General features: G+C 38.4%; 1 protein-coding gene across 2 annotated transcripts in view; it reads right to left on the reverse strand.

Annotated features, from left to right (window-relative positions):
- Positions 1-787: 787 nt before the first annotated feature.
- FH (fumarate hydratase) overlaps positions 788-27,422 on the reverse strand; it is a 41,629-nt gene continuing 14,994 nt past the window's right edge. Inside the window, exons 3-10 of one of the 2 annotated variants that reach the window (XM_067729451.1) lie at positions 22,190-22,300; positions 20,166-20,342; positions 17,112-17,294; positions 14,767-14,932; positions 13,425-13,628; positions 11,719-11,846; positions 3,497-3,650; positions 788-975 (exon numbers count right to left, since the gene is read on the reverse strand). In XM_067729451.1, the coding sequence (XP_067585552.1) occupies positions 833-975; positions 3,497-3,650; positions 11,719-11,846; positions 13,425-13,628; positions 14,767-14,932; positions 17,112-17,294; positions 20,166-20,342; positions 22,190-22,300 (1,266 nt within the window). In that variant the 3' untranslated portion in view covers positions 788-832. The remainder of the gene's footprint in view (positions 976-3,496; positions 3,651-11,718; positions 11,847-13,424; positions 13,629-14,766; positions 14,933-17,111; positions 17,295-20,165; positions 20,343-22,189; positions 22,301-27,422) is intronic. The other variant, XM_067729453.1, reaches the window with a different exon arrangement.

Genomic DNA, 27,422 nt, shown 5'->3' on the forward strand with positions numbered 1-27,422 from the left:
GCTGAAAAATCCTGGCACTGAGAGGTGCACAGAGAGATGATGGGCAAGACTCACTCCCATGACACCCTCCCTTTCTTTCCAAGCTTCCTGCTTGCACCCCTTATCCTTTTTAATCCATGTCCTATAATTCTTAACTCAGTCTTTCCAGTCTTCCTAGGATAATTTAAATAAGATCAGGAGGTGTGTGTGTCTGTTTAATTAGCACATAGGATATATATATGTTTTAATTTTGTTAATCTATCCTATTTCCTTATATATGTGTACATATATATATTCCATATATATGCATGCATGTGTGCATGACACGTACACACATACAAACACTCACAACCCCACTTAGGAGGGCAAATGCTTGGTCAGCTTATGCTCCCAAATCACAGGAAAATAAAAGATGTCTGAAGACTTAACTTGGGAATGAGCTAACAAGTACTTTTTTACTACAGGGGAATTTTTTTAAAACAAAAACCACCCCCCAAAATTACAACTCTTTAAAAGCTGATATGGCTCTTATAAAACATTTGAAATGGTAAACACCCATACACAAAACTCACAGATTCAACTATATAATATGAGTCAATTAACATAAAAGAAAAATAAGTCTGTTTTCCTTTTGATTTTATACAATTTAATTATTTTATTTTACACTTTTAAAATTCATTTTGGACCTAGCATGTCCTGGCGTTTTATACACTGACCAAACTGCTCTGCTAGAGACAGTCAAGTTCAATAGCAGTTTCCTTTCACATTTGTCCATTTTTGTTTAAGAAATATACGGAGTCTGTTTCACTTTTTATTTTATATGACAATCATTTTTATTATGAATTTATTTAAATCACTTTGGACCCAGCATGTCCTTAGGCTTTACCCACTCATCAAACTGCTCTGCTGTGAGATACCCAAGTTCAATAGCAGTTGCCTTTAAGGTCGATCCATTTTTGTGTGCGGTCTTAGCAATCTTGGCTGCTTTGTCATACCCTAAAGAAAAAATTAAAAGGCGATGTAGGAGTTAATAGTGAAACTTGGTTTTCTAAAGCAAAAGGTAATCATTATTTACTTAATGCTACTGGTCTCTTAAGTAAACATTTTTTAATCTTAAAAATATTTAGCAGTGGATTATCTTGATAGTTGTCGTTTCTTATATGGACTAAAACCTGTACTTTTCTGAAGTAATACATACTTCCCTTTCTACAAGACTTGTCCCCAAATTAAAATTGCCCACTAACCCAGATATTTTCATAAGGGGGAAAATATGTACACATAGATGCATCTCTCTCTCGATATATACGTATACACATACACAAGCACGCACACACACACACACACACACACACACACACATAATGGCACCAAGAGATAAAAGTATACATCTGACTAGTATAAATGTGCTGTTTCAGTAGCATGCTTAACCAGAAAAATTATCTTTCTAACAAAGCATTAACAAGCTCAATGCTGCAGCACTACAGAAAATATAGGACTGCACATCCAGGAACTATATGGTAAAGGGCTCTAAGAGGGAAAAGAGAGGAGAGTCCTCTCACAATGAGGGAAGAGCGGGCAAGGCTCTGAGAGATGAGCCTTCAGGGCTGCTTCCAACATCTCTCTCTGGTTCAGCACTCCATGCCCTGGCCTCCTTCCAGACATTACAAGGGTACAAGTTGGGAAGTCTTAGTATAAATATATACTTGTGCAAGAGATCATAGGTCTACTGTTTACTTCAAAGTTACTTGCTTTTAAAATTAATAAAGATAGGGGCAGGGCAATTCTGCAAGTTATCTCGGTTTAATGTTAACAACAACAAAAAAGGAAGGCAAAAACCAGAAAGAAGGGAAAAAACAAAAATGAAACCAGTGAAAGAGAAAAAAAAAACAACAAAAAAAACCAACCCAGGATTAGAGGACTATGACCAGAGAGAAGAAGCCTGCTGAAGCAATATGATTATTGACCAAGCAACACATTATGTGTCATGTGCAATTATCAACCACCTACAAGATGTTATGTGTAGTATGCAATTAATCTACCTATAAACATATTATGGACATAGTTAATAATAAAATTAATTTGTGAATTCTAAGCATGTTGAAAAGGGCATTTACTGGTCAGACTAACTTTGAGAGAAAGAATTCTCATGTCAAACCTTTGGGGTTAATATTAGACATTCTGTACTTTTACGTTAATAATGACATTAAAGTCTATGCCTTATGCTAACCCTTTCAGTTCTCTTCTTCAAGCCCCACAAAACATGATTACCAATCAGCCTGTTATATATGAGCACAAACAGAACCCATGATGTGGAGTTGTAAGGCTCATGCTTTGTCAACCAGTAAGGTGTGGTTTGCCCACTTATCCTTGTATGGCCTTTACCTCACATTAAATTGTCTAAGAAAGACATCAATCATTCTGCTTTAGGAGTATCTCTAAATGCTTTTGTAACAAATTCTGAAGTATATATGTGATGAAACATTTCTCACATAAGCCTTTGGGTTCCTCTGTATATCTCTCCACTTGAATGCTGATGTACAATTATTTCAAAAGAACCCAGTATTACTGTCAATCTTAATACTATTCCAAAGAGCAGATAGCATATTGGGCTCAGAGCTACCTGAAGCAGTTATATGAGCTCTAACTTTATAAGACTGAAATTACAGCTTGACATGAAGCCAAGAATATAAAATCAGCCTTGAAAGTTCAGGATTACTGAAGTAAGACTGTTTTAAAACAGTAATCATATCACACCAAATGACTGCATCATAACTTGTTCTAATGTAGAAAATCAAAGAATATGTTAATAACCTCAGCTTAGCAGTAAGGAGAAGGTGGGAAAAGTCTTTTAACACATTATAACAATGCAATGAATGCCTCAAAATCCATGACAAAACAGTGTATTTAATGGGGATCACTAGTCAATCTATAATCCAAGCTAACATTTTTGAATCTACATAATGAAATATTTATAAATCTGGAAAAGGCTTGCAACACAAAAGCCATGGTTTTAGACAAAATATTTGTATTTCCCCCCTTTCCCTATAAGCTATGCATACATAACCCTTTTTCTTTTAATTTAATCCATTTCTGAGTTGAATAAAACAACAAAAACAAAGTATAGTATAGCATCTAGAGAAGGTAGAAAAACGAATTCATTCAGTGTTGTTAATCAGCCAGTGCCACCTAGTGACATTAAAAACTGAGAGGACACTTAGTATCTGAATTTAGTGTCCCACAGGATCTGAATTCCATTAAGATTAAAATAAGTTTAAAGTTCTACTTCTGAACTTAGCACATTTCAAATAAAATGAAGCATAATCAATCAAGATTTTGAAAGAAATATGATACCATAAAGGTTATATATATATATTGCGTCTTTCAACACAATGTGAAATGTCTTAAGAGATTGTCTAAAAGACATCTGTTGTTCACAAATATTGATCCAGTAGTCTCTTAAAAATTTTTCAGCCTTTAACTGTATTCAAAATGACACTATTATTCTTTAAACACATACCTATATGAGGATTAAGAGCTGTCACCAACATTAGCGACTCATTCATTAGCTTGTTGATCCTTTCTGTGTTGGCCTGGATTCCCACCACACAGTTTTCTGTGAAGGAAACTGATGCATCCCCCAACAGTCTGGCTGAGTGCAACACATTTTTAATCTAAGAGAGAGAGACAAACTTATTAAGCCTAACTTTTTTCTTTGTCCAATAACACATTATTTGCAATTCATAAATGAGTATGTAATACAATTAACATACAGCACTCCTACAACCTGTAAGGCATCATACCCAAGAAAACAAATACGAAAGAAATTATAAACATCTGAGGGCACCAAAGTGCCCTTTTAAGAGGTATAAAGGCATAAATACAAATAAATAAAACACAAGATAGCCTGTGGTGTTATAAAATACAGGTATGAAATGTTAAAGAGCATAGAGAGAGAAATAAATTCCAGTTGTAGGAGTTGATAAAGTTTTATTTGATGGAGAGCACTTAAATAGCCAGAGATGGAAAAAGAATCTTCTATGCAGAAGGAAGAGAAACAAAGATGCAGAGGTTAGAAAGTTCAGCGTGAGGAGATTGGTTCAAGATGGCAGAGTAAAAGGACGTGTTCTCACTCCCTCTTGCAAGACCACCAGAATCACAACTAACTGCTGAATAGTCATCAACAGGAAGACACTGGAACTCACCAAAAAAGATACCCCACATCCAAGGACAAAGGAGAAGCCACAATGAGACGGTAGGAGGGGTGCAATCACAATAAAATCAAATCCCGTAACTGCTGGTGGGTGACTCACAAACTAGAGAACACTTATACCACAGAAGTCCACCCACTGGAGTGAAGGTTCTAAGCCCCACATCAGGCTTCCCAACCTGGGGGTCTGGCAACAGGAGGAGGAGTTCCTAGAGAATCAGACTTTGAAGGCTAGTGGGATATGATTGTAGGACTTCGACAGGACTGGGGTAAACAGAGACTCTACTCTTGGAGGGCACACACAAAGTAGTGTGCTCATTGGGACTCAGGGGAAGGAGCAGTGACCCCATAGGAGACTGAACCAGACCTACCTGCTAGTGTTGGAGGGTCCCCTGCAGAGGCGGGGGATGGCCGTGTGTCACCGTGAGGACAAGGACACTGGCGGCAGAAAGTCTGGGAAGTACTCCTTGGAGTGAGCCCTCCCAAAGTCTAACATTAGCCCCACCAAAGAGCCTGGGTAGGCTCAAGTGTTGGGTCACCTCAGGCCAAACAACCAACAAGGAGGGAACCCAGCCCCACCCATCAGCAGGCAAGTGGAATAAAGTTTTACTGAGCTCTGCCCACCAAGGCAACAGCCAGCTCTATCCACCACCAGTCCCTCCTATCAGGAAACTTGCACAAGCCTCTTAGACAGCCTCATCCACCAGAAGGCAGACAGCAGAAGCAAGAAGAACTACAATCCTGCAGCCTGTGGAACAAATACCACATTCACAGAAAGATACACAAGATGAAAAGGCAGAGGGCTATGTACCAGATGAAGGAACAAGATAAAACCCCAGAAAAACAACTAAATGAAATGGAGATAGGCAACCTTCCAGAAAAAGAATTCAGAATAATGATAGTGAAGATGATCCAGGACCTTGGAAAAAGAATGGAGGCAAAGATCGAGAAGATGCAAGAAATGTTTAACAAGGATCTAGAAAAGTTAAAGAACAAACAAACAGAGATGAACAACACAATAACTGAAATGAAAAATATACTAGAAGGAATCAATAGCAGAATAACTGAGGCAGAAGAACGGATAAGTAACCTGGAAGACAGAATGGTGGAATTCACTGCTGAGGAACAGAATAAAGAAAAAAGAATGAAAAGAAATGAAGACAGCCTAAGAGACCCCCGGGACAACGTTAAATGCAACAACATTTGCATTATAGGGGTCCCAGAAGTAGAAGAGAGAGAGAAAGGACCAGATAAAATATTTGAAGAGATTATAGTCGAAAACTTCCCTAACATGGGAAAGGAAATAGCCACCCAAGTCCAGGAACTGCAGAGAGTCCCATACAGGATAAACCCAAGGAGAAACATGCTGAGACACATAGTAATCAAATTGGCAAAAATTAAAGACCAAGAAAAATTATTGAGAGCAACAAGGGAAAAATGACAAGTAACATAAAACGGAACTCCCATAAAGTTAACAGCTGATTTCTCAGCAAAAACTCTACAAGCCAGAAGGGAGTTTCATGATATACCTAAAGTCATGAAAGGGAAAAACCTACAACCAAAATTACTCTACCCAGCAAGGATCTCATTCAGATTTGATAGAGAAATCAAAAGCTTTACAGACAAGCAAAAGCTAAGAGAATTCAGCACCACCAAACCAGCTCTACAACAAATGCTAAAGGAACTTCTCTAAGTGGGAAACACAAGAGAAGAAAAGGACCTACAAAACAAACCCAAAACAATTAAGAAAATGGTCATAGGAACATACATATCGATAATTACCTTAAACGTGAATGGATTAAATGCTCCACCAAAAGACACAGGCTTGCTGAATGGATACAAAAACAAGACCCATATATATGCTGTCTACAAGAGACCCACTTCAGACCTAGGGACACATTCAGACTGAAAGTGAGGGGATGGAAAAAGATATTCCATGCAAATGGAAATCAAAAGAAAGCTGGAGTAGCAATACTCATATCAGATAAAATAGACTTTAAAATAAAGAATGTTACAAGAGACAAGGAAGGACACTACATAATGATCAAGGGATCAATACAAGAAGAAGATATAACAATTACAAATATATATGCACCCAACATAGGAGCACCTCAATACATAAGGCAACTGCTAAAAGCTCTAAAAGAGGAAATCGACAGTAACAGAATAATAGTGGAGGACTTTAACACCTCACTTACACCAATGGACAGATCATCCAAACAGAAAATTCATAAGGAAACACAAGCTTTAAATGACACAACAGACCAGATAGATTTAATTCATATTTATAGGACATTCTATCCAAAAACAGCAGATTACAATTTCTTCACAAGTGTGCACGGAACATTCTCCAGGATAGATCACATCTTGGGGCACAAATCCAGCCTCAGTAAAGTTAAGAAAATTGAAATCATATCAAGCATCTTTTCTGGCCCCAATGCTATGAGATTAGAAATCAATTACAGGGAAAAAAACATAAAAAGCACAAACACATGGAGGCTAAACAATACATTACTAAATAACCAAGAGATCACTGAAGAAATCAAAGAGGAAATAAAAAAATACCTAGAGACAAATGACAATGAAAACACTATGATCCAAAACGTATGGGATGCAGCAAAAGCAGATCTAAGAGGGAAGTTTATAGCTATACAAGCCTACCTCAAGAAACAAGAAACATCTCAAACAATCTAATGTTACACTTAAAGGAACTAGAGAAAGAAGAACAATCAAACCCAGAGTTAGCAGAAGGAAGAAATCATAAATATTAGATCAGAAATAAATGAAATAGAAACAAAGAAAACAACAGCAAGGATCAATAAAACTAAAAGCTGGTTCCTTGAGAAGATAAACAAAATTGATAAATCATTAGCAAGACTCATCAAGAGGGAGAGGACTCAAATCAATAAAATCAGAAATGAAAAAGGAGAAATCACAACTGACACTGCAGAAATACAAAGGATTATAAGAGATTACTACATGCAACTCTATGCCAATAAAATGGTCAACCTGGAAGAAATGGACAAACTGTTAGAAAGGTATAACCTTCCAAGACTGAACCAGGAAGAAATAGAAAATATGAACAGACCAATCACAAGTAATGAAATTGAAACTGTGATTAAAAATCTTCCAACAAACAGAAGTCCAGGACCACATGGCTTCACAGGTGAATTCTATCTAACATTTAGAGAAGAGCTAACACCCATCCTTCTCAAAGTCTTCCAAAAAATTGTAGAGGAAGGAAAACTCCCAAACTCATTCTATGAGGCCACCATCACCCTGATACCAGAACCAGAGAAAGATACTACAAAATAAGAAAATACCAGACCAATATCACTGATGAATATAGATGCAAAATTCCTCAACAAAATACAAGCAAACAGAATCCAACAACACATTAAAAGGATCATACACCATGATCAAGTGGGATTTATCCCAGGGATGCAAGGATTCTTCAATATATGCAAATCAATCAATGTGATACACCATATTAACAAATTGAAGGAGAAAAACCATATGATCATCTCAATAGATGCAGAAAAAGCTTTTGACAAAATTCAGCACCGATTTATGATAAAAACTCTACAGAAAGTGGGCATAGAGGAAACCTACCTCAACATAATAAAGGCCATATATGACAAACCCACAGCCAACATCATTCTCAATGGTGAAAAACTGAAAGCATTTCCTCTAACAACTCTGTTGTTGGAACTCCTAGCCACGGCAATCAGAGAAGAAAAAGAAATAAAAGTAATACAAATTGGAAAAGAAGAAGTAAAACTGTCACTGTTTGCAGTTCACATGATACTACACACAGAGAATCCTAAAGATACCACCAGAAAACTACCAGAGCTAATCAATGAATTTGGTAAAGTTGCAGGATACAAAACTAATGCACAGAAATCTCTTGCATTCCTATACACTAATGACGAAAAATCTGAAAGAGAAATTAAGGAAACACTCCCATTTACCATTGCAACAAAAAGAATAAAATACCTAGGAATAAACCGACCTAGGGACACAAAAGACCTGTATGCAGAAAACTGTAAGACACTGTTGAAAGAAATTAAAGTTGATACCAACAGATGGAGAGATATTCCATGTTCTTGGATTGGAAGAATCAATATTGTGAAAATGAGTATACTACCCAAAGCAATCTACAGATTCAATGCAATCCCTATCAAATTACCAATGGCATTTTTTACAGAACTAGAACAAAAAATCTTAAAATTTGTATGGAGACACAAAAGACCCCGAAAAGCCAAAGCAGTCCTGAGGGAATAAAAAGGAGCTGGAGGAATCAGACTCCCTGACTTCAAACTATACTACAAAGCTACAATAATCAAGACAATATGGTACTGGCACAAAAATAGAAATATAGATCAATGGAACAGGATAGAAAGCCCAGAGATAAACCCACGCACCTATGGTCAACTAATCTATGACAAAGGAGGCAAGGATATACAATGGAGAAAAGACAGGCTCTTCAATAAGTGGTGCTGGGAAAACTGGACAGCTACATGTAAAAGAATGAAATTAGAACACTCCCTAACACCATACACAAAAATAAACTCAAAATGGATTACAGACCTAAATGTAAGACCGGACACTATAAAACTCTTAGAGGAAAACATAGGAAGAACACTCTTTGACATAAATCACAGCAAGATCTTTTTTGATCCACCTCCTAGAGTAATGGAAATAAAAACAAAAATAAGCAAATGGGACCTAATGAAACTTAAAAGCTTTTGCAAAGCAAAGGAAACTACAAACAAGACAAAGAGACAACCCTCAGAATGGGAAAAAAATATTTGCGAATGAATCAACAGACAAAGGATTAATCTCCAAAATATATAAACAGCTCATGCAGCTCAATATTAAAAAAAATAACTCAATCAAAAAACGGGCAGAAGACCTAAATAGACATTTCTCCAGAGTACATACAGATGGCCAAGAAGCACATTAAAAGCTGCTCAACATCACTAATTATTACAGAAATGCAAGTCAAACTACAATGAGGTATCACCTCACACCAGTTAGAATGGGCATCATCAGAAAATCTACAAACAACAAATGCTGGAGAGGGTGTGGAGAAAAGGGAACCCTCTTGCACTGTTGGTGGGAATGTCAATTGATACAGCCACTATGGAGAACAGTATGGAGGGTCCTTAAAAAACTAAAAATAGAATTACCATGTGACCCAGCAATCCCACTACTGGGCATATACCCTGAGAAAACCATAATTCAAAAAGACACATGCACCCCAATGTTCATTGCTGCGCTATTTACAACAGCCAGGTCATGGAAGCAACCTAAATGCCCATCGACAGACGAATGGATAAAGAAGAGGTGGTACATATATACAACGGAATATCACTCACCAATAAAAACGAACGAAATTGGGTTATTTGTAGAGACGTGGATGAATCTAGAGACTGTCTTACAGAGTGAAGTAAGTCAGAAAGAGAAAAACAAATATATATTAACGCATATATGTGGAATCTAGAAAAATGGTACAGATGAACCTGTTTGCAGGGCAGAAATAGAGACACAGGTCAGATGTAGAGACCAAACGTATGGACACCAAGGGGGGAAAGCAGCAGTGGGTGGTGGTGGTGGTGTGATGAATTGGGAGATTGGGATTGACATGTATACACTGATGTGTATAAAATGGATGACTAATAAGAACCTGTTGTAGAAAAAAATAAAATAAAATTCAAAAAGAAAAAAGTTCAGCGTGAGCTTGAGGCAATCAGTGAAATCAGGGCTTCTCAGTTCTTAATGATCACATTTTTTATGCTTAACAAAACAAATATTCCATAATCCCTTGAAAATAACCTTTCACACAGTATTTTAAAACAGTATAAAGTCAATTAGTTTGTTTTAGTAGTTTTTTTCCTTTTTGATAACATTTCCAATATATATAAGATATATATCCACATCCTAATCTCTGTGGTCTAAAATCCCAGGGTCTGAAAACCAGACTCCCAACAATGGACTCTAGTAGAAGACACAGAACTTCAAGGTTTAATTTGATACTAATGACTTTATTAAATGGCAAATGTTCATTATCTTGACTTATTTTCTATTAAAAACAAAACAGACCTTTGTTTAAAAAAATTTGGCAAGACACTTATTGTTATGCACATATATTTGCCAGGCAGCTGGTGTTAACTGTTTGGAATTTGACCTGAAAGCAAATGCTTATCGGTCTGGGGCTTCCCAGCAACGCAGGGGACATGGGTTCAAGCCCTGGTCCGGGAAGATCCCACATGCCGTGGAGCAACTAAGCCCATGCACCACAACTACTGAGCCTGCAAGCCACAACTACTAAGCCCACGTGCCACAATTACTGAAGCCTGTGCACCTAGAGCCTGCACCCTGCAATGAAGAGCAGCCCCTGCTCACTACAACTAGAGAAAGCCCATGCAGAGCAACAAAGACCCAATGCAGCCAAAAATAAATTAATTAATTAAAAAGAAAAAGTTTATCAGTCTGAGTTGTGCTTTGGTCTGTCTTCTATTTTCCACATTCCATAAGGGCAAAAAAAAAAAAATCTGTCTTGTTCATTGTTCTATCACTAGCAATGAGTACAGTGCCTGACACAGACTAGTACTCAATAAATATTTGATGAATACACTGAATGAATACACTTAATATTTGTTATTTGCATATTCTTATCAAATTAAAATCAGACTTTACACCAGACACAAACTGGAAATAAGCCTCTAATATATACTTAGATATAACACTTCACACAAATAAAGGATTGTAAATGATAATAGCTCCATTATCTGAAGTTGGGGAAACTGGATAAAAGATGATGCCATTTTGTTCTGTCTTCATAAAGATGAAGGAAAAAGAATAGATTGAGTGGACACAATGTTTTCAAGGTATGTGGAAGAGTAAAACCAATGGAAGAAAGCCTTGAGAAAGGGAAGAGCACTGGAGAGAAAGTGCTGAAGAAACCAAGGACAAAGAGTGTTTCAAGGAGCAACAAGTCAAGGTCAGATGTTAGTTGAGAGCCGTGGCATGTCTGCTGGACTCAAGAGGTCACAAGTGCTACAAGAACAATTCAAACATAAGTGCAGGGGTGGAAGCCAGACTGCAGTGCAAATGAGAGTGAGAGTGGGTATTTCTTTAAAAAGGCTGAATTCAGAGAGAGGAAGAAAGCAGCAGCATGAGAAGGAGACAGGCTGGAAGGAGAGTTTCTTTTTTTTTTTTTAACTGAGGAGACTGGAACTTATTTCTAACAATTGGCATCCCCAGTGGTGAGGGAAAAGAAAGAAACTTATACCCTACTTCCAGAATTTTTCTTCCTATTATAAAAGGCAAACCACCAATTACTTAAGCTAAAAGTCACCTAATTAAATATACAGGATTAGTCCTCTAACATTAACATATGTTTAACTTCCAACTGCTAGGTATATTATCCAAGTACCTAAAGAACTGTAAGGAAACCTTAATGAAAGACAGAAACCAAGACAACTAGCTTTTGGTTAAAGACATTAAAAATCAAATTTAAAGCTTACCATCAATGGCTTGAAAACATTCAACTCAAAATGTCCACTGCTGCCTCCAATGGTAATGGCGACATGATTGCCCATGACCTGGGCTGCAACCATGGTCAGTGCCTCACACTGGGTGGGGTTCACCTTGCCTTCAAGAAAACCACCAAAGAGAGAAATCACATCAAACACACTTGTGGCTTCAAATATGAGTTTAAGATTAGGTTTTATATCAAATAACCAAGAGAAGAAGGAAAACTAACTTCATTAAATAAAGACATATAATAAAGCAATGTCCCAACCATCAGTGCTGTCTAATGAAACAAACCATATAGCCAGAAACTTTGAATCATGCAATGGCTAATAAGTAGAGTACCTACAACTACACAGTAAATATAGCTCTTTTCACCTTCATGGCTTACATGCACTCTAGAAATATTTATGGAGCCAGGCACTGAATATACAACAGTGAGGAAGAAGGATGCAGCCCCTGCCCTCATAGAACTTGGAGGCGAGGGAGAGAGAACTGGCAATTATAATAGATAAGGGGTCAATACAGAGAAGTGCAGACTGCTATGGGAATACTTACAAAAGAAGCACCTCACCAACATCTGGGAGGCTTCCTAGAGGAAACTGATGTTAAGCTGGAATTTTCCTATTTGAGTTTCCAGAACCCTACCACCCTGTAACACTCCTCTGACAAGCTCAAGTTTGAACCGAACATCCCTGATTCCTCTGACAAGTACAAAGCAATGCAGTGGGAAGATTAGTTCTTTATCTGTGACTCTGCATTTCTCTTTTTTAGGTAATCACCTTGAATTTGCAATCAACTGAACTCATGTCATTTTCAACATGACATACTTTAAAATCAGATCTTTTCTCATTCTACACATGCCTAGATCTAAAAGAATCTATAGTCAGGTCTTTCTTTTTCACTCTTGTCAGTTTTAGTCCAACTACAGAGTCCTTTATGAATCTAGACTCTGTCATCTGATGTACTGCTATTTCAACTTTATCTGCTAATATGATCAACACATATTCTCTACCTTCACCCTCAGTCACCAGTAAAGTGGTGAAAGGGCACAGCCCTTCAGCTTGCTGCCAAGATATCCCTCCAGTCTGAAGTCAACTCATTAGGCACTCCTTAAATGTCACTGTTCACCCAGCTACATTCATCTAACAGTACTGCCCACACTTCTCCACTGGATTCCATGAATATCAAGTGAGTCTACCAAATGACTTACTGGAATCCAGACATCAAGAAAAGAAGGAACTCCAACTTCATTAAATAAAGTAAGACATATAATAAAGCAAGGCCCCAACCATATTTGTGGAGCCTCCCTCACCTAACTGGCCAAAACCTAAAGCAAAAAATGAAATAAGAGGCATTTGATATAATTCATCTTTATTCATCCCATGCAGATCACTTTAACAGCCTGTTTTAGAATTCTATTTGCTTTGGATTGTGAAAGATAGAACTATTACATATTTTCTAAGGTGGAAATCAAAATATATGCTGCTAACTAAAATTCTTTTCTCCTATATTGTTGGGTGATGTCCCCAGAAGTCCTGATCAAAAGCAGCCCACAAAGACATTGTGAAACAAGTGCACCACACATGTCCCTATCCACTTTGAGATCACGTTAAACAAAAGCAGATATGCTTTGTAGATGAGAATGCCTGGGTTCTAGTCAAGTTCCAGTTCTAACATTTACCAGCTATGTGATTACCTGGCATGATACTGCTTCCTGGTTCATTTTCAGGCAAAATCAGTTCTCCCAGACCTGAGCGAGGACCAGAACCCAGAAAACGAATATCATTTGCAATCTTCATCAGACTGCAAGCGGCAGTGTTCATGGCTCCACTGAGTTCAACCAAAGCATCATGAGCAGCCAAAGCTTCAAATTTATTTGGAGCTGTGACGAAAGGCAAGCCTGAAGAAAAAATAATAACCTATATGAGTTAACAGGTAAAATTCAACATTTTTCTAATATCAGCAAGTTAAACAGAAAGTGCCAGTATATGAAAAGCAAAAAAAGAACAGAATAAAAATCTTACTTCAGAAAAAAATGCTTAAGACTCAAGCTTTGTCTACATTTCTTCAAGAAATCCTAAAGGGGTAGAAAATCTGATGATACTAGCAAACTTAAAAGATAAAAAGAACAAGTACAATAAATGTTGAAAGAAATATAAAATATTGAAAGAAAAAACATTATCCTACTGCAAACACCTGTGTATGATGCCTGACGACGCTTGAGTAAAGAGGAAAAGTAGGTAAAATTCACTCTGCTTTACTCCACACTCCTCTCCTAGTACAATTTTTCCCCCATTTTAGGTGTTCTATTCTCTTCTCTAGCCAGGACCCACAAGGTCCTCTGAGAGATTAGGGAGCCAGAATGAGTTAGACATTCTCAATCTCTCCCATGTTCAAATTTTAAAAAATCTACATATTCTAAACCCCATAATACAGTTCTTCTTGATTAAAATTTGATGTAAAAAAATCTCTGCTAGTAAGCAATAATAAGCATTGTATAATTATCTGTACCCTAACTCTCTGGTAATATCTGCATCTTAATAAGAGTTTTCTGGAGATAATAGCTCTAATAACAGTTATCATTATCAAGAGCACAGTACTCTACTAAAGGAAAGAGAATTCAAAAAGGTCATTAATTCAAAGAAATGTCACAGCATGCCATAGGAAAAAAAGAAATTAAGCCTGTCAATCTCTAACATATTTGTCATTCAAATGAATTTCTCAACCATCAGTTGATTCCTCCTGCTTTGAAAATGAGTATTCAAAACAGCTTTAAATGGAAAATAATTGAATACTATCAGATAGTAAGCAAATTAGCACTGACAGATTTTAATAATTACATGCTGTATGAACTTAAAGATGGAAAACTTTAAAAAAGCAAAAGGTTAACATTACAACTTCTGAAATAGACACAAAGTACATGTTTGATGGGAAAATATTATTTCTAACTTTAAATTTGTAAGAATTCAAAGCAGAAACACCCAGAAAAATACAGACTAGTATAACGGAAATGAGTAATAAACCGTGTTATCACCTACCTGTGAGTGCAGCCACTTTTGCGGCAACCTTTTCTGCAAAGCCAATTCTAGTATTTAAACCAGTACCGACAGCAGTGCCCCCAGCTGCGAGCTCGTAGATTCTTGGCATGGCACCTTTTATTCTTGTTGTTGCATATTTCACTTGTTGAACATAACCACTAAATTCCTGAAAAGCAAAAGAAATTAAGGTGAGAATATATAATTTTCTAATGGCATACAAGTTACTCTAACTACATTAAATTCAAGTTTTTAAAAAACACGTTTCAGGTACAAAATTAGAAGCTACTCAAGTGGTAACTGTATTATTTGATTCATACAATAAACAAAGTATAGGAGAGAAAGAGAATTTATAAACCTATCAGGTAGACAATGCCACTGATAACATGTGGCCTATTTATAAACTAGTCTTTCCATAGAAAGCAAAGAAAAACAACACAGGAAATTTAAAAAAAAACTTTACTAGATTAAATTATTGGTTTATTTGTAAATTATTTACTTTTTGGTGTATCTCAAACAACTCTGAGAAAGAAAAAAACTGAATCCCCTCAAGAAAAATGCAAACACAGAAATATCCTCCATACAATTTCAGTTAAAAAACCTGATATGGAATTTGAGGATGTTTTACAGGGACTCAAGAAGCTACGTGACTCACTGAACAGCACAAGAAGGTAACAGGTTAGAGTTAAGACTATAGCTTCAAGATGCATTTTAATTCTGCTATTAATGCCACACTGGTTCCCACCGTATAACATCCTTTAAGTAAAGTAACCACAGAATTCATCATGTTTAGAACATAGCAAGGGCCCTATCAAGAATTATGCAGGGACAGAAGGCATAAGCTAGAACTCAACTGAGCAAGCTGGGATATAGGGTTACACTAAATCTTTTTTTCCTGCCTAAATACACTGAAAAATCATGAATACTTTTGATTAGTACTAGGATTTCACACTGCTCTAAAGAAAATGTTTTAGAAGATACAACTCCTTTCAGGTAGACCTGATCCATCTGATCTAACACCACTTACATATACACCAGCTGGATTCACTTCAGGAATATATTTTTATTGAGGAAAAAAACTGCACTCAAAAACCTCAAAAGACAATTACAATAAAAGTATAAATGCTTCTGATAAGATAAAATCAAAGAGAAAAAAAAAACTTTCTGTCATAATACGAAGAATGATGATTTTACATAGGAGGCTGAGTAAATGGCCCAACCAGACTTCAGCATATAATGGTTTTCCTACATGTAACACACACAAAAAGGAGTATCCAGAGGGATACTCAAAAGTTTCAAAAACATATACTGTATCTCCTTAGAAATTATGCATGGTACTAAGAGCCAATGATGTAAAGAGAAATAAGATACAGCCTAAGAAACAACTTAATTTAGCAAGCTCAGTTTAGTCATATCATCTGTATGTCAATTAATCACTTCCAGTTTTCCTCATTCCTTCCGTGATAAAGTTAAGGTAAATGATCAGGTTTTTTTTCAGTGTCTGCTGTCATCTGAACAAAACTACAAATGAAATCTTTCCAAATAACCAGCAGCCAAACTCTCTCCCTCACCTGAATTTCTACAAAAATACTGTTATTGGATACCTATCTTTTGATACTTGATATAGAATTTGCATATGTCCTACCTCCCAAACTGGAGTGAACTTAACTGAGACAAAAACTGTTCCTTGTATTTCCTTTGCAATGTATACTATTAGGCATTCTTTAAAGTATCAATAAAGAAACATAAAAATACTTTCTGGTATTTTGGAAAAGAGAGAAATACCTCTTTTACATGTGGTCAAAACAATTGTAAAGAGTAAGATATGCCCCATTTAACCATTTTAAAATTAATTTTTAAAGAATTTACTAATTTTGAGTAAGAGAGACAATGGAAGAAATTATGATAATGATACTGATGAAGATGATGATGACAGCTAACACCAACATGTGCTTATAATGTGTCAGGGACGCTTCTAAGCACTCTACATGAATCAGCTTATTTAAACCTCATAACTATCCTATGAAAGAGATATTTTCCTCATTCTACAGCTCAGAAAACTGATGCACAGAAAGGCTAAATAATTTTCCTAAGGTCCAATAGTTTGCACATAGCAAAGTAAGATTTGAACTCAAGTAGACTGATGTGGAGTCTGGCTCATAGCCAGTATGCTCTGCTCTTCTGAGTGGATACCAATAAAAACTACTGACTGGTTAATGCAGAATCATCTGTCACTGAACTGAATTGTTATAAATTTGGCCTTTTAAACCAGTGTGATTTAGAGGGTAATATGCTGGCCGTTTGTACCAAGCCCGCAATTGAACCAAATCTAATTGCACGCAATATACCTGCCCAAGAGTAAGTGGAACAGCATCCTGTGTATGAGTACGCCCAATTTTGATGATCTGGGCAAATTCTTTGGATTTTGCATCAAGGGCATCATGTAGCTTCTGTAGTCCTGGTAGCAGTACTTCATGAACTTCTACTGCAGCAGCAATATGCATTGCTGTGGGAAAAGTATCATTTGAGCTCTGTTGGAAAATTTTCAAAAGAAATGTAAAATGTTAAATCAGAGGCAAAAATAAACCAAACTTGAATGCCTCAATTAAAAATCTCACTAAATGACTACTCAAAACTTGGCATATTTAGTACTCAATTACATTTACCTGTGGCAAGTCACTTAGGATCAAGTAAGAAGCAACCTGATTTCCTTTGTGGAAGGTATTTAGGACTGTATTACATATACCACCTACAATGAATGTATTATATGTTACTCTACCTGCCTGCTAAGAAATGACAGCAAGACATAGAGAAGTACAACTAGCAAATGTAAGTAAGGATAGCAATAATAAAATATCTTACAGTTAAATAGCACATACAGTCTTTCACAAACGCTTCTTCCTTTACTAAACTTGAGGAAAATTCTGTGAGGTAGGTCACCACTTTAAAAATAGAAAAGCTAAACTGTCAAAGAAATTAAGTGACTTGTCAAAATTTTTACAGTTGGCAGAACTGGGACCTGACCAGGTAGTCTAAACTCCATGCTCTTTCCTCAACTGTAAACCCATACTTTTAAATTACGATGCTATTAAAAAAAATATATTCATTACTCATTTGTTAAACTTTGTATTATGGACATTATCAAACTACTTACAAAAGTAGGATGAATGGTATAATGAACACTCATGTATCTACCACCTGAATTCAAACAATTAGCATATAGCCAATCCTGTTTCATCTATAACTCCACCTCACTCCTCCATCTGACCATACACACTAGATTATTCTGAAGTAGATTTCAGACTTCAGTATATGTAAAAGATAAACTCGGGCTTCCCTGGTGGCGCAGTGGTTGAGAGTCCACCTGCCGATGCAGGGGACGCGGGTTCGTGCCCTGGTCTGGGAAGATCCCACATGCCGCGGAGCGGCTGGGCCCGTAAGCCATGGCCGCTGAGCCTGCGCGTCCGGAGCCTGTGCTCCGCAACGGGAGAGGCCACAACAGTGAGAGGCCCGCGTACCGCCAAAAAAAAAAAAAAAAAAAGATAAACTCATATTTAAAGGCAAGCCTTGGGTTTGCAAAATCCTTCATACAATGGATTTATGTGAAAAAACTTCCTCACTACTTAAAAATATATTAAATTATACTCAGAACCCAGATCTTGGTTTTTAAATATCACTTCCCAACAAGTGATAAGATCCTCCAAGAGCTCTTTGGAAAAATGAGTGCTTATGAGGGCCAGGGCAGGAAAAATACAAGATGAGAAGCCTGGAGCATCTTATAGTGCAAAAAATTAATCAGTGCCTTAAAAAAGAAAAAGGATGGTGGCATGTCCAAAGGACACAGGAGCCAACAAGCTGTGGCTCTGTGGCAACAATATGAGTAGCAATATAAATATCAAAAATATTGGATTATAACCTTAAGAAAAAAATATTAATGAATTCATACTGATATATATAAATGATTAAATAAATAAATGTCAGGGGAGAGAGAAGACAGTATTCCTTACAGAAAAATTTCAATTAATAAATGTAGAAAGAATGAGGGAAACAGAAAATCACTACTGAAACACTAATGTAGTTGTTATTGGCAAGATCCACTGATGAATGTTAAAATGAATAGGCAAAAGTTTAAGGAGAAAGAGGCTATTTGAATAGCCTCAAAGTTCTCTATTAATTCTGTGGTGATCTTAACACATGTCCAAAAATTTCTTGATACTCTTCCGTTTAGGAAGTGGAGCTTAAGTGTAGTAGCTGGAGTATAGGCTGGACACAGTGGCTTACTTCTACCAAATACAGAATAGAAGATGGAGAAACCAGGGAGACACCATCTTAACCAAGTGATTCAAGTTAACATCACCAGTACCAAGTCATGTTGCTATCATGTACCCCTGATACGATGCAAGAAGAGCCCTTCATTTCTATAAGTCTTTCCAAAAATCCACAGTCTCAGTCTAATCATGAGAAAACAACAGACAAACCCATATTGAGGGACATTCTATAAAACACCTGGCCACTGCTTTCAAGAGTCACAAAGACAAAAGACAAGCTCTCATAGGTTAGAGGAGACTAAGGGGATATGATGACTAAATACAATGTGGAGCATGGACTGGATCCTGGTTAAGAGAAAAAGGAGATCAATAGAAAACTAGGGAAATCCTAATAAAGCCTGTTTAATTAAGAGTATTGTACCAATGTTAATTTCTTAGTGTGACAAATGTACCAGGGTTATGTAAAATATTTAATATTAAGGGTAGCTGGGTGAAGGGTATACAGGAACTCTGAAATATCTTTGCAATTCTTATAAATAATTTTATATTTCAAAAGAAAGAGTTTTTAAAATATAAATCAAACAGCGAAAATATATATATATACTAAATTCAGGTGTCCTAAAAGTGATTTTTTTCCCTAAAGGTGCTTTTTATGAAAATTTAAGACATAGACTCAAGATTCCTAAAAGAAATAAGGAGAAGAAGTTCTTTCCATTAAAGAATGTAAGCAGAATGAACACTCCCTATCAAAAGTTAATGCCTGGGGCTTCCCTGGTGGCGCAGAGGTTAAGAATCCTCCTGCCAACGCAGGGGACACAGGTTCGAGCCCTGGTCTGGGAAGATCCCACATGCCGTGGAGCAACTAAGCCCGTGCACCACAACTACTGAGCCTGTGCTCTAGAGCCCGTGAGCCACAACTACTGAAGGCTTTGTGTCCTAGAGCCATGCTCTGCAACAAGAGAAGCCACCACAATGAGAAGCCCATGCACAGTAATGAAGACCCAATGCAGTCAAAAATAAATAAATTTAAAAAGAAAAAAAAAAACCTCATTAAAAAAAAAGTTAATGCCTGTTTTACAAGGAAAATCTCAGGATTCTTTTCAAGTTATAACAAAGAAAAGATTGTATACCGACCTGGCTTTTATTAACATGATCGTTGGGATGCACGGGTTTCTTGCTGCCAAGTTCACCTCCTAGCATTTCAATTGCTCTATTGCTAATGACTTCATTTACATTCATATTTGTCTGGGTTCCTGATCCAGTCTGCCATACCACAAGAGGAAAATGATCATTTAATTTACCTTCAGCTACCTGCAGAGCAAAATGTTACAAAATGAATTTTAAAAAATAAGAAATATTCATTTAGCTAATTAAATCAAATATGATTAAGTTGGTACTATTTATAGTACTATTTTAAAGGTATTCACTTTTTTCATATGCTAGTGATGGTGCCATATAGTTCGTGGTTGTCCAGCAAATTGAAGCTCCTGCAGTCTAACCACTGCTACTTTAAAAGGTGAAAGATTGGGGCATCCCTGGTGGCGCAGTGGTTGGGAGTCTGCCTGTTAATGCAGGGGACATGGGTTCGAGCCCTGGTCTGGGAGGATCCCACGTGCCACGGAGCAACTGGGCCTGTGAGCCACAACTACTGAGGCTGCGCATCTGGAGCCTGTGCTCCGCAACAAGAGAGGCCGCGATAGTGAGAGGCCCGTGCACCGCGATGAAGAGTGGCCCCCGCTTGCCACAACTGGAGAAAGCCCTCGCACAGAAACGAAGACCCAACACAGCAAAAATAAATAAATAAAATTAATAAACTCCTACCCCCAACATTTAAAAAAAAAAAAAGGTGAAAGATTATCTATTGTGAATGGTATAACAAGTTCACTGATTCCAAATGAAAATTGAATCAAAGATATCTTTCTCCTATTTCTCAACTGCCCTCTAATAATATACAGACAGACCCACCCACCCATTAAGGCTGGCAAATGTGTTAAGTCTCTAGATAAATTTACTGTTGGTACTCAGCAGGAATATCCAACAGATGTTACAGCCAGAGTCAGCATGATAATGAACGAGTGACTTAACACTGTGAGCTCACTAATAGCTACTGCAACCCACACATGTCCTATGAGTAGCAACCTCCAAGCATAGACATAAATATGGTCTAGATTTGTCCTTATTTTTGTCATATTTTTGTCCTTTTAGTTAATTTCTTAGTTTTTGGATTATAAGCTTTCTAAGAGAGTGGGTGCTTAACTTCACCTTCTGGAATGATTTTAGCTTAAAAAAAATCAGCATGCACTTTAGAAATCTATTACCTTAAACAACTGATTCACTTTAAAGTAAAACTTTTTTCCTAGTTGTATAAAAATAACAGGTGATCAGTGTAAAAAATTCTGAGAACTAAGAAAAGCATAATAGTCATCATAGTTCTACCCTCAGAAATAAAGATGATTAGCATTTTGGCATCACCTTCTAGTCTCTACTTTCAGCAATGGGAGTACATATGTAGATGTAGAAAAACATATTTTTCTGTTCATTATTTCTAAATAAAATTAAGATCATAAAATACATGCATTTTGCAATCTTTCCTCCCCACTTCTTATATGGTAGGGTTTGTTCTATGACATTCTTTAAAAAACTAAATTTCCATGGCTTCACAATATAACTTACATAAGCAGCTGTTATAATAAATAGTACTGCAATGAACAACATTATTTTCAGAGCTTTTAAACTGTTATCTCTGACTGCTTATCTTTAATTGCGTAAGCAATTAATTATGTTATTAGTGAAATAGTGAAATTACATTCTCCACACATAGTATCAAATAACCAACTAGCTTTAAAAGGAATCATCTATACATAAAACAAGAAATCAAATATATAAGTTCAAAGGGTATCTCTTCAAAGTTTTCTTTGAACTATATAAATTAAAAGGAAAAGTAAAGAAAATTAAAGGTATAAAATCACCCAAAAAATTTGCCACAATATTTTAAGCACCATATTAATATCCTCACCAAATAATAATGCTGCCATCCTATGCTGAAACTCATTAACTAAAGAATTCACAGTGCCCCTTTCCTCGTGTCAGCACTTATCATTATCCAGCAGTTAATATGGGTCTGATGCCATTAAGTAAACACACTTATCACCTCTTACCTCATCTGCTGCCTTCATTATTGCATTAGCAATCTTTGGATCAAGACCATAATCCTGGTTTACTTCAGCAGCTGCTCGCTTCAAGACGCCAAATGCTTTAATAACTGGGATCTAGAGTTAATCAGAAAAATATCTCAAATTTGCAATTTTAGTTAAGCATGAAAGTTTAAGATTACTATCTTATGCAGGTACAAAAATTTACGATTACTATCTTATGCAGGTACAAAAACAATGCAGGTACAGAAAAAAGCATGAAAGTTTAAGATTACTATCTTAGGCAGGTACATAAAACAATAACTTAAGTAACATTATGACCCTAAAATGTTTAGGATATAGAGAAAGATTAAACATAGATATATAAAAACCAAGAATCATCATTTATCTATTTGTTTAGGGAACCAAACAAAAGCAAATACAATGACTTTTCATAGATATATACGTATGCCTCACACACACATATACACACATTCACACATATATACCATTTGTCCTGTTTATTATAAGACATTATAATGTATATGTTTTTATTTCATATATTTAAAAACAAATGATAACCATTTCACCAGCCTACACCATTATTTCCTCTCACTGGATCCCGTGCTACATTATAAGTTTTCCTTCTCTTTAGAAAAAACTAAAAGTAGCAAATAAAATAAAGGTAGCAAAATGGTGCTGGGAAAACTGGCCACATGCAAAAGAATGAAACTGGACCACTATCTTATACCATACATAAAAATGAACTCAAAATGGATTAAAGACTTGAACATTAAGATCTGAAACCATAAAACTCCTAGAAGAAAATATAGGCAGTAAGCTCCTTGACATCAGTCTTGGCAATGATTTTCTGGAGGAGTCCAAAAGAAAAAGCAACAAAAGCAAAAATAAACAAATGGGACTACATCAAACTAGAAAGCCTCTTCACAGCAAAGCAAACGTCAAAAAAATGAAAATGCAGCAGCTGGAGGGTGCAGGACCTGAGTGCTGGAAGCCAGGGCCCCCTCATTGACAGTGGCCCTGTATGGAGGCCAGAGGCTGCCAATGCCTCCAAGGAACAGGGTGCTGAGGGGCCCAGGGTCCAAGCACCTAGCTCCCCAAGGGCCACAGAAGCTCCTTGCTGTCCTGGAGCACTGAGCACAGGAGCATCAGGCCAAACGGGGCTTCAGGAGCCTACTTTCACCACCGCTGAGGGAGCCTGTGCCAGGGGCATGCTGGGAAAGGAGCAAGCAGCCCAGCCAGGCCTGGCCTGTGCGAGGCTCTCACCACTGAGGCCCAGGGTGCTCTGACCTAGCTGGCATCTGACTCTGCAGTTTTGGATTTTGTGGGTCAATTTTACATACGTATGGCCTATGGGCAAGACCTCATACACTTATATCTGTAAGTGTAAAAATGGGCTTGCCTTGGAGATGGGGGTGTGTACACATGAAGTCAGTGGCTCTTCTGTGAGCTGAAGAGTCTTAAAGCGGAGCTGTCATCTGCGGCTGCTGTCACAGTATGCTGGCAGGACAAGTGACTTGAGCGTTTCGCTGCCCGATTTGAGGCTCAGTCCCTCCCTCCCTGCCCTTCAGGGCTCGAGACAGGTGACACACCCAGGCCTTGACTGTGTTTCTCCTGTTAGCAGGACTTGGGCAGCTCTGGCTCTCCTAGCTTCCCTGGAAGCTCCTTTGCTTCTCTTGACCTAGAAAAGGGGTTGCCAGGCAGAGTGTTGATTGGGCGCTCAAAGCCAGCGATGAAACTGCTTCCCTGCCTAGGACAAGGGACCTGGAGAATGTTCTGTGTGGGATGATGTGCTGTTAGGGAGCCCCTCAGACACCACTTCCTCTGCCCTCTGGTAGTGCCAGGACCATGCCAATGACGTTTCGCAGTAGCCTTATCATTCACAGGTGCCTCTCTAGCCTGCACAAATGATTGACAAGAGATCACCCAAAGGATTTTTTCTAAAGGTTTTTGGGTTTTGTTTTGTTTCCTTTGTTTTTGTTTTGCACGTGACAGTGTTTGTATTGAGGATCTTCTGAGGAAGAAGGGGTGTTTTAGGGGTGGTGCCAGGGTTCCTGGCCTCTAGTGCCCCACTCCCCTCAGCACCCCACCTGGTACCTTTGCCATGTTGGTGCTGAGGTTTCCTGCTTGATGAAATCAGATTGTTTAGAGTAAGAAAAAGGAAAGGGCTTCTGATGGCTTTGCCACAAGCTTACCTGTGGTTTCAATCTTGGGAGGCCACTGCTGATGCCATCACCACTATCTCCATGCAGTAGTTGCTGGGCCCTGGGCCCAACTGTCCCCTTGGCTTTATGAGTCTGTTTCTGCTTCCTACACCCATACCCGCAGTGTACAATCTTTTGAGATTTTCTCTGATCTTGTTGCCCAAGTAATAAGAGCTATGTCCTCCTTGACATCTTACTTCTTCTTATGTGGGAGCCCCCAGGTCTTGTCTGACAGCTTATGGATAAGAATGAGACTCAGCCATTGACTAAGCCTCAGAAATCCACAAAAATGGCTGCAGACAGTTATGTCTGTTCCTTCTCTACCCCCACTCCCACCCCTTATACATGATACCCTATACTCTGAAAGTCCTGCTAACTGCAAACTTGCCAGAGTATTAGCCAATCTTTGTACAGAACAATGTTCTGGAACAGCAGAATGAGTCTTGGGTCAGGAAGCAGGGCTACACTGGGCTTGGGGTACTGTAACTCCATCTCCATCTGGGGCTCAGCTTCAGTGTACCTGAGGGAGCCACAGACCAAGATGAATCAGATGCTTGAGTTTTTGCTTCTTCCTGTATTTTCTTGAAGTCGATTCATTATCTTACAAAGAGCCTACTCTTTCAGCCCTTAACTTAAATCCTTCAGATAATTAAGTTCATGAAGAGTACTCCTGAATTATGTTAGGACTTAGACCAGAGATGGCAAATGAATGGCACATCACTTCCCCTCTTCCCCCATGGTAGGTACCACTAATCTGCTTCAGAGTACTTCCTGCTAAATCCCTGGTATATATTCTCATTTCTCAAGATTCCCCCAGCAGCCAGTATAAGTGTTGAGACCTATCTGCCATCCCTGGCTGAGGGGATACTACTCTACTCTGCTGAGGAACATAAGAGCTGTCAATCCCATACAGGGTTTGCTGGGCTAACGAAGCACGGGGAAGAGGCAGAAGTTTCTGCCTGCCCCCAGCAGGAAGGCTTGCAATAGCCCACATGATTGCCTGCCCCACTTCAGTTACCTCTTAAAGTCCTAATGTTGGCAGGGAGGGGACTGTTGGAGTCCAGTGTGGTGTGGGAAATCACAGCCACACAGGACAGCAATGCTCAGAAACCAAGTCTAGCTGCTGTGGAGCTACAGTGAGCAAGGTGGTCCCAGCTGTGCAGGGTACAACCTCTGCTCTCACCTCCAGCCATCTGTCTCTAGGCATCCAGGCCAGGCTATGGATGGGGATCCCCTTCTTCTTCCTCTCCACTGACCAAATCTTATCAACCACTACAGGTGCTCTGCTTTCCAAATTCAGCCCAGGCTCCTGGGTGCTGCCCACACCAGCCAGGGTCCTGGGCCAGATGAAGAGGTGGCCTATCCATGAGTGAAGGCCAGTTCCTTCCTCACTGGGGCAGGTCTTATGCCCCAGTTTTAGGACCAAGAGTTGTGTATTGGGTTCTTAGATTGCTAGCTTTTCCTGCAGGAGACCACAGCAGGTGAGGATCTGCTGACAGTAATCTGCGTTCAGGGCCTTGTTCAGCTGAGCGCTTTGTGTACACCAGATTCTACGAGGTGTCAGCAGTACTTTTTAAAATTTGTTTTCTGTGAGGTTTTTGGACCATGGGCTGAGCTCAGGCACTTTCTGTAAGAGAATGTCTGTAAAGATGGTTATTTCCCCTCCTCCACCCACATCATGGTGGCCCTGTGGAAGGCTGACCAGAAGGCCAGTGGAGCTGCCCTAGTGTCTATGGGGGAGGGCGAGGCCTGCTGAGTTGGTGCTCTAGCCCTCTCACCTTGCACAGCACAGAGGAGGTAACCCCAGGGACAGCCAGGCACCTGCCTGAGGGAGGGGTGCTGCCTTCTGTCCCTGTAACTGCTTCCCTTATGGCCCAAACTGGCCACCCAGATTTCTTTGAAGGTGTGCTGAAAACTTTTTGGTATACAGAACAGCCAGGGACTTGATTTTGATGTATTTTAAAACCACATCAAATAAAGAGTCTACTGCCTTTAAAAAAAAAAAAAAAAGAAAAGAAAATGCAACCTACTGAACGAAAATATTTGCAAATCATATATCTGATAAGGGGTTAACATTCAAAATATATAAAGAACTCATACTACCCAGTAGCAAAAAACAAACTGATTAAAAAATGGGCAGATGATGAGAACAGACATTTTTCCAAAGAAGATATACAGATGGCTGACAGATACATGAAATGATGCTCAACATCACTAATCACCAGAAAAATGCAAATCAAAACCACAATGAGATACCACCTCACACCTGTTAGAATGGCTATTATCAAAAAGACAACAGGGGCTTCCCTGGTGGCGCAGTGGTTGGGAGTCCACCTGCCAATGCAGGGGACGTGGGTTCGAGCCCCGGTCTGGGAGGATCCCACACGCCGTGGAGCAACTAGGCCCGTGAGCCACAACTACTGAGCCTGCGCGTCTGGAGCCTGTGCTCCGCAACGAGAGGCTGCGATAGTGAGAGGCCCGTGCACCGCGATGAAGAGTGGCCCCCGCTTGCCACAACTAGAGAAAGCCCTCGCACAGAAACGAAGACCCAACACAGCAAATATAAATAAATAAATTAATAAACTCCTACTCCCAAAATTTAAAAAAAAAAGACAACAAGTAAGTGTTTGCAAGGATGTGGAGAAAAGGCAAATCTTGTACGCTGTTGGGAGGAATGTAAATTGGTGCAGCCACTTTGGAAAACAGTATGGATGTTCCTCAAAAAACTGAAGTACGTCTACTGTCTGATCCAGCAATTCCAGGTATTTACTGGGTATTTACTTGAAAATGAAAACACTAATTCGAAAAGATATATGCATCCCCATGTTCATAGCAGCATTATTTACAATAGCCATGATATGGAAATAACCTGTATCCATCAATGAATGAATGGATAAAGAAGATGTGGTAAAAAATACAATGTAATATTACTTGGCCATAAAAAAGAATGAAATCTTGTCATTTGTGACAACATGGATGGACCTTGAGGGCATTATGCCAAGTGAAATAAGCCAGACAGGTAAACACAAATACCA

Source organism: Pseudorca crassidens, chromosome 2 (assembly GCF_039906515.1).
Source record: "Pseudorca crassidens isolate mPseCra1 chromosome 2, mPseCra1.hap1, whole genome shotgun sequence".
In the NCBI taxonomy this organism is placed as follows: Eukaryota; Metazoa; Chordata; class Mammalia; order Artiodactyla; family Delphinidae; genus Pseudorca; species Pseudorca crassidens.